Genomic DNA, 8,549 nt, shown 5'->3' on the forward strand with positions numbered 1-8,549 from the left:
AGGTCATTTAGAAACCAAGAGTATAATGCGTGTGCCCTTAATCACAATAATGCCTCCTTATTAGTAGTATAGTAGCAGCGTTTTGAATCGGGACCAGATCGGCTCAGCTATTGATTTTAATGTAATCTGTCAGAGCGGTCACGACATAGCAGACCTACCGGACGATTACTCTACCCTTTCAAACTAAGGAACAGTCTACAGTACAGTCCCTCCGGGAGACAGCAGTGTGGAAAGTGCAACCTTCGAATACGGTGGATATATTTACTCCACCAGCGGGCCGCTCTCAGGGCGCATGTGCGAATGTTTTGAGTGCGTAGCGGCTGGGAGCTTCGGGTCTGAGGTGCTATTATTTTGTGTGGCGGGGGATTCCTGTCCGGCTGGGCGTATCTGAAGTCCGGTTTGGCGGCTGCCTCAGCGCTGATCCTAGACCAGGTGGGTGCGGGTTGTGTTAGGGCGCCCTGAGAGAGCCCAGGTGCGCACTGCCGGCAGCTTCAGTGCAGTGTGTTACAGTGTCGGTAGATCGCAGCGTTAAGAGGAATCGGCTGTATCAGCCCTCGTGTGAATTAAAAGTTATGACGTTTGACCAAATCTTCTATTTACCAGCGATTGCCGATTGGGTGAACTTGACAGGGCTTCGGTTTAGCACGCTTTTCAACCCCGGAACCGCGAAGGCGTGTGCGGGTACACCCTCAGTGACAGGGGCTCTCTGGCTGTGTTTGAAGGAGCACCGTGTCGAGCAGCGAGCACGTCATGTGGGCTAGGAGCTGGTTCCTCTGAAGGGTGAAGTGCTGTTTGCACACAGGCCACGAGGATGCACCCAAAAGGGCGGGGGGGAGCTACGTCAAAAGTAGACAACTTATTTGGGAGTTGGGGAGGGCATATCTATACAGTATATACGAGACTTAACGTACTGGATACCGTAGGTCGCAAATGCCAGCTCCAGTGTTTATATCGGCGTGATGCAGAAATTCAATCTCAGAATAACTCGACTCTTAACGTGGAAAAGTGATTTTTTTTCTTTCTTTCTGGTTTTCTTGTGAAGACGAGGTTTAGAGCAGGCCGGCGGCCTCCCCCTGTCGTTCCTCCCCTGCGCTCCCGCAGCGCCGAGGGCGGCTCTGTGTCCTCGCCGTGCCCGGGAAGACCGCTCGCTGGCCGCGAGGGTCCGCTCCGATGCGGGCCTGACGGCGCCGGGGGGAGAGAGAGAGAGCGAGAGCGAGCTTGTCTGTGCCGGCGAGCGCGACGCGGCCCGCCCCCCGCGATGAAGATCGCCGTGGAAGGCTGTTGCCATGGGGAGCTGGATAAGATCTACGAGACCATCGGCTACCTGGAGCGGCGGGAGGGGGTGACGGTGGACCTGCTGCTGTGCTGCGGGGACTTCCAGGCCGTGCGCAATCAGGGGGACCTGAAGTGCATGGCGGTGCCCCCCAAGTACAGGAACATGGAGGGCTTCTACAGGTCAGCCCCCCTCATGCATCCTTACCAACGTGCTGTAGTGTGTGCGTGCGTGCGTGCGTGTGTGCGTGTGTGTGTGTGTGTGGACCCAGGCAGCAAGGCAAGACAGGTGCTGCATTCATCTTGCACTCCCTGGAACATGAAACTGAGCTCCTGACTCTCTGTGGTCATTAAAAATCCCAGGGCATTGCTCGAAAAGAGTAGGGGTATTACCCCAGTGTCCTGGCCAGATATCCCCCTGGTCTTTACCCATCATGGCCTCCTAATAATCCCCATCTCTGAACTGGCTTCATCACTCTGCTCTCCTCCCCACCGATAGCTGGTGTGTGGGGAGAGGACTGGCACATCATCCAGGTGGGGCTGCACACTGGTGGGGGTGGAGGGGATCCCCATTACCTGTGAAGAGCTCTGAGTGCAGTGTCCAGAAAAGCGCTATAGAAGTGTAAGGATATTAATAATGATATCATTCTGTAGGATACTGTGTGGAAGGCAGGGGTGGATCCAGAAGGAGATGAGATTTGTAACGGGACTCTTTCTCCTTGCTGCGCCTCTCTCCCCGTCTCTCAGGTATTACTCCGGAGAGAAGAAAGCTCCCATTCTCACCATCTTCATCGGGGGGAACCACGAGGCCTCCAATCACCTGCAGGAGCTGCCGTACGGGGGCTGGGTGGCCCCCAATATCTATTATCTAGGCAAGTCTGGGCTGTGTTTCATGGCACACTGCACATGGGCTGCCACACCCCCCTGCACTGCACTGTGTTAATGCCACTGGGGCGTCCGCACTGTGTCACACTGTTAAACCCCTGTGCCTAAAGGATCTGCATCTACCAGTGTTATTACACACTTCTAATCACTGTGGGGTTTGGACTGTGGTCTGTTAAAGCACCTGTACTGTGCTGACTGGCTTGCACTGCATCTTCCAGGGTTGTTACACACAGCTTCAGTGTTACTGCGCGACTGCGTCTCTTTGTCTCTTGCACTCTGAGTTTGCGACGGGGGTCCTGATCCGTGGTCTGACTGCGTGTCCAAAGCCCAGATTGGGGGTGCGAGGTGCCTGATGGTGCGTGGTGCCTGATCGACTCCCCTCTATCCACAGGCTACGCGGGAGTGGTCCAGTACAGAGGGCTTCGGATCGGGGGGCTGTCGGGAATCTTCAAGTCACACGACTACCGGAAAGGTGAGCCCTCCCCGCCTGCTGCCAGGGGCTTTCCCAGTAGAGCCCATCTCACGGGAGGAAATGGAGTAGATTCAGTCCTTCATCCGGGAAATTTCAATCTGACACTCATCTGACATCTGTTGTCTGAGCTGTGCCAGGGTTCTGGGTTTTGTCACAAATCAGAGAGGGCCATTCAACTCCTCCGGCTCATTTTGGCCATTAGTAGCTTATCGGTCTGAAGCTCTCCTCCAGATATTTCTCGAAAGAAGCCAGACTATGGGCTTTAACAACTTGTTCCACGCTCCTGCAACTCTTCGTGCCTCTTTGTGTTGCAGGTCACTACGAGTTCCCACCATACAACCAGCAGACGCTGCGCAGCGCCTACCACGTCCGGAATATTGAAGTCTTCAAGCTCAAACAGGTGCCTGGGCTGGGGCAGCCTTTTTTGGGCTGAGCCGAGCTGAGCCGAGCCCCAGCAGGCTGGAGGGGGAGAACTGTGGGGAGCTGATTTCTGCTCCTGCTTTGTTAGCTGCATGGCTGGGCCAGCATGTGCTGGAAAAGGCACCAGACATCAGACAGGGGGTGGGAGGGAGGGGGCTTCACTCTTTTAAACTCATCCACCCCCATCAGGTGACCTGCCTCACCTCATTTCACCCCCCTGTAGCGTCTCCCTAAGCCTTTCTGCCGGCTCGCTAACAGGGGTGTGAACAAACCTCTGGCCTCTCCCACCAGCAGGAGGGCGCGCTTACCCTCTGCGCTCTCTTTCCGCAGATCCGGGGGCCCATCGACATCTTCCTGTCCCACGACTGGCCGCGCGGCATCTACCACTACGGCAGCACCGAGCAGCTGCTGCGCAAGAAGAAGTTCCTGCGGTCGGAGGTGAAGTCGAACTCGCTGGGAAGCCCCGCGGCTGCTGAGCTCCTGGCCCAGCTGCAGCCCAGCTACTGGTTCTCCGCGCACCTGCACGTCAAGTTCGCCGCTCTGATGCAGCACCAGGTCAGGGCAGGGCGGGGCGGGGGGGGGGGGTGACTCCCTTCATGCAGGGTCACGGGCGCTGTGGCTCTGTCCTGCTCTGGGTGTTGATCCAGGCGACCCCTCCCAGACCATCTTGCACAGGAAACTAAGGCGCTACAGTCTCTGTAGTCACCTGCATAGGAGATTCACGGAGCAGAGGAACGTCAAGCAAGCATGGTACAATCCTGAAAGAGGTTGACAGAGTCTGCCCAAATACATGGCAACACAGCACAGGGGCACCAGTGGAAGTTATGGAGAGGTGTATTTCAGTATTTCTGTATTTGCGTTTCGGAACAGGGAGCACACTTCTTTACGCAAAGCTGGGTGGGTGTGGGCAACAAGCTGCCCTAACTAGGCCCTTGTAGCCAAATCCCTGAGGACATGTAAGACTCGGCTGGAAGAGATGCTGGGTTTCAGTGAGTTTTCTAGCAGCCAAGCCAGCGTGGGTGAGGCTTCGGGGAGCAGAGGGGCTACGGGTTTGCACCTGGAGCAGGGCATCGCCCTCGGCTCTGCCTGGGCAGCGTGTGTGTGTGTGTGTGTGTGTGTGTGTGTGTGTGTGTTCTCCACCTGCCCCAAGCTGTACTGGAGAAGATGTGCATCACACTCAGCGTGGGGACAAGCTCTGGGAAAACGTCCCCAGAAGGGTGGTCACTCCTGACAAACGGGCAGCGTGGGGACGTTCTCACGGCCTCAGTAATCCCGATACTACGGCTGCGCGGTGGCTCGTCGTGTAGCGCGTTGGCCTGCGGTCGGTGAGGGTCCGTGTTCGTGATCTCGATGTTGACCAAAGTGCCAGGAGTTCTTGCTTCGGTTCCGTGTTTACCCCTAGCGGGGCTGCGTTTGAGCGGAGTGCCGGCAGCCTGACCTCCGTCGGGGGTCTCGGTGTCCGGTCTCGACCGAAGCAAGCTTTTGCGGATGCTGTGTGGCGCCGTGTTGACAGGCTGTGTTCTGCCCCCCCAGCCCCAGAACGACTCCCCTCCCAGGACAACCAGGTTCCTCTCGCTGGACAAGTGCCTGCCTCACCGCGACTTCCTGCAGGTAGGAGACAGAGAGCACCGCAAAAGCCTCGTCTGATCGCGGGGCGGCGCCGTTGAAGGCCGTGGCCGTGGCGCCGTCCCGCGTGGAGCCCGCCCAACCCTGCGCCCGCTGTGTGTGCTTTCAGATCGTGGAGGTAGAGGACCGCCCGGGGGCACCCGAGCAGCTGCAGTACGACCCCGAGTGGCTGGCCATCCTGAAGGCCACGGACGAGCTCCTGAACTGCACCCCCTGCAACTGGAACACCCCCGAGAACAACGGGCTGCACTCCCGGTGAGAGGCAGCAGGGGGCGACGCTTGCGAGCTGACACGCCTTGCCAGCCACTTCAGCTGCATTGTCTCGCCTTCCTACACATTTACATAGCTACCGAGCCTACATTACCTGCCTCTCTTATCTCATAAGGGCTTAGCTTGCCTTCAGATCTTCCCATCTTGCATCGCTGTGCACCTGCCTGCCTTACCTGTCTTGCCTGATCACCTCAGTACTGTCTCACCTCCTTTGCCAGCCTGCCATTTATTCAGGGCTCAGATCCTGAGCCCCTCTGTGATGCACTGCAGCTGATTCTCTGGTTCGGGGTGCAGTGTGACTGAGCCGCCCTCTCTCTTGTCCCCCCCCCCCAACCCCAGGTGGGACTACACGGCGTCGGAGGAGGCCAAGCAGGCGGTGGTGAGGGAGCTGGGCGGGGACCTCCACATCCCGGAGAACTTCAGCGTGACCGTGCCCGTGTACGACCCCAGCCGCCCCCAGCCCCAGCTGCCGCCCTGCTACGCCCTCAACCCCCAGACCACGGAGTTCTGCGCCACGCTGGGGCTCACGGACATCTACGCCCGCGCCGGGCAGGCCGGGCGAGCGGCCGAGGAGCGGGAGGGCGAGTCGGAGGAGGAGGAGGAGGACAACCAGAGCTCGGGCAGCGCGGAGGAGCCCAGTGAGTACCCCACCGACTCCTCGGGGCTGTCCAGCTCCTTCAACCCCGACGAGATCACCATCGAGGAGGAGTGGGAGGAGGAAGAGGAGGGCGCGGGGAAGGAGAAGAGTAAGGCCGCGGGTGGCGGCGGCCTGCCCGGGGACGGGGAGACCAGCCCGGATCCCCCAGCGATCGGGCGCCTGGTCCTGCCTTCCCCCCGCACCCCTGAGGTCCCCCTCTTCTCCCTCGACCTGCCCCCCGCTGCCTCCAGCCCCGCCCCAGCTCCCCCCCCCTCTACAGATGGCAGCCCCAGCGAGGGAGGGGGGGGACCCCTGCCGCCCCTGCGCACCCCCAAACGCACCAGCGGGGAGACTGGGAACAGCGGCAATACTGGCAACACCCCAAAAATCAAGCGCAGGAACCAGACCATCTACACCGCGCAGGACGACGAGGGCAGCGAGGGTTAGAGGGCGCTGGGGTGGAGGGGGGCGGCTTGTCCGGGTGTCTGAGCAGCTGGGTTATGAGCGGGGAATTCGGGGTTCAGTTAGTGGGGGGGCGGGAGCGTAGCTGGAGGGCAACTAGTTTTGTTTCAACCGACACTCGTCTGCCCCTCTGGCACTGAGCCCCTCGTTTTTAATCTGGGGTCTGGGTTGTTCTCGGCTGCAGAAGTGGGCGTGAGGAAAGTGGGGTACCCGAGCCCCTCAGGTATGCGGGACACCAGCCGTCTTTGGCTGCACAGACAACCTGGCCTTGGTGGTGCAAACGCCTCGACAGATCCCCCCCACAACTCGCTGCCGGTCTCGGGCAGAAACGGGGAGAGCCGCAGGCAGGTCGCGTCTCTGTGCTGCTGGATCTTGAGCTTCAGGCTTCCACCTGCTGTAGGACAGGATTGGCTTCTCACTTTCGACTTGGGTGTTGAGTGAAGCAGTCGGAATTTGGTTTTAGCGAAATGGGGAAATCTTTTCCACATTGGAGAAACTGTTTTTTGGGGGGTGGGGGGGAGCAAAAAGCCCTTTAGTTTTAGACCCAGTGGACCATGGGGAGTTGATTTAAGCGAGTCTGTGAGATGCAATAAACCTATTTTTATTTTACCTCCATCCCCTAAGCCAAGTGCATCGGATTGTCCAGGTCTGAAGTGTGATGTTCCCCTGTGTGCAGTTTTGCTCTTTTTTTAATTTGGATTTTATTTTCATAGCGTGTATCTGTAAGATGTCAGGTGTTTTGACCTCCTTGCCATTTGCGACTGTTTTCTTTCCTTTTTTAAAAAAAATGTGTTCAGGCTTGGAGACTTTTACACAAATTAAAATGATTGGATTTTAAGAATGGTTTTGTTGGTGTTTTTTAGCCCTTTTATTTAATTTGTTCATTTGTAAGTAGGTGAATCTACAACAGATTGGCTTTATTAGACCACCCTGCCTCAGCTCTAACCACTAGCCCACACTGCCTCCCTCTCTCTCTCTCCCAGTGCCTCAGCTCTAACCACTAGCCCACACTGCCTCCCTCTCTCCCAGTGCCTCAGCTCTAACCACTAGCCCACACTGCCTCCCTCTCTCTCTCTCCCAGTGCCTCAGCTCTAACCACTAGCCCACACTGCCTCCCCCTCTCTCTCCCAGTGCCTCAGCTCTAACCACTAGCCCACACTGCCTCCCTCTCTCTCTCTCCCAGTGCCTCAGCTCTAACCACTAGCCCACACTGCCTCCCTCTCTCTCCCAGTGCCTCAGCTCTAACCACTAGCCCACACTGCCTCCCTCTCTCTCTCCCAGTGCCTCAGCTCTAACCACTAGCCCACACTGCCTCCCTCTCTCTCTCCCAGTGCCTCAGCTCTAACCACTAGCCCACACTGCCTCCCCCTCTCTCTCCCAGTGCCTCAGCTCTAACCACTAGCCCACACTGCCTCCCTCTCTCTCTCCCAGTGCCTCAGCTCTAACCACTAGCCCACACTGCCTCCCCCTCTCTCTCCCAGTGCCTCAGGTCTAACCACTAGCCCACACTGCCTCCCTCTCTCTCTCCCAGTGCCTCAGCTCTAACCACTAGCCCACACTGCCTCCCTCTCTCTCTCCCAGTGCCTCAGCTCTAACCACTAGCCCACACTGCCTCCCCCTCTCTCTCCCAGTGCCTCAGCTCTAACCACTAGCCCACACTGCCTCCCTCTCTCTCGCCCAGTGCCTCAGCTCTAACCACTAGCCCACACTGCCTCCCCCTCTCTCTCCCAGTGCCTCACCTCTAACCACTAGCCCACACTGCCTCCCTCTCTCTCGCCCAGTGCCTCAGCTCTAACCACTAGCCCACACTGCCTCCCTCTCTCTCTCTCCCAGTGCCTCAGCTCTAACCACTTTCTCACAGCTCTCTCCTAGTCAGTTTGTTTCCCCCTGCAGTTAGAAGAACTAGACAAAGGATGTTTACACCACAGTTTTAAAGCTTTTAATTAAAGATGGTTTTTGACTTCATCAGAACAATTGAGTGCCACCCTGTCCCCTGCAGTCTGAAGGATCGGTGGGAAGCGTGGTCCTGTTCTGCAAGACCAAGAAATACAATCTGATCCAACCCCCGATGCCACTGGCAGAGTCTCTTAACTCTCACAATCCAGGTCCTCCTGGCCAGTGTTGGTTCCACCCGAGTTCTACATTAACCGACCCCAGATTCGATGAGCAATTTTACCATGTGGGAAACTTTTTTTTCCAGTTTTTTTTAAGCAGTCTTTAGGCATGCAGAACAGACCCAGCAGACGCTGAGGTCAGGCGCTGGGGTTCCCTTCTTCATACTCCAGTGGGGCTCTTCTGTGGCCCTGAGGCAGGGCTGCACAGCTCTGCTTCTCCAGGGTGATGGAGGCCTCAAAGCTGCCCAATTCTTTCTCTGGACTGGAGCTGTGCCTGCACCTCCCTTCTGAACCCGAGCAAACCATTTTCACTTTGTAATCAGTTGCAGGATATCTTGGGAGAATGTCTGTAATAATTTCTTCAGAAACACAATACCTATTACTGATGTCC

General features: G+C 57.4%; 1 protein-coding gene across 1 annotated transcript; it reads left to right on the top strand.

The window, feature by feature from the left end:
* Window positions 1–268: 268 nt before the first annotated feature.
* Window positions 269–6,882, top strand: dbr1 (debranching RNA lariats 1). The gene is made up of 9 exons (XM_088930081.1): window positions 269–432; window positions 1,043–1,455; window positions 2,020–2,144; window positions 2,549–2,629; window positions 2,944–3,029; window positions 3,380–3,604; window positions 4,583–4,660; window positions 4,785–4,930; window positions 5,285–6,882. Exons 2-9 carry the CDS (start codon window positions 1,259–1,261, stop codon window positions 6,027–6,029), a joined length of 1,683 nt encoding a protein of 560 aa, XP_088786207.1. The 5' UTR covers window positions 269–432; window positions 1,043–1,258; the 3' UTR covers window positions 6,030–6,882.
* The last annotated feature ends 1,667 nt before the right edge of the window (window positions 6,883–8,549 follow it).

The sequence above is a fragment of the Atractosteus spatula genome, chromosome 13, assembly GCF_055471065.1.
Source record: "Atractosteus spatula isolate fAtrSpa1 chromosome 13, fAtrSpa1.hap1, whole genome shotgun sequence".
NCBI classification, from domain to species: Eukaryota; Metazoa; Chordata; class Actinopteri; order Semionotiformes; family Lepisosteidae; genus Atractosteus; species Atractosteus spatula.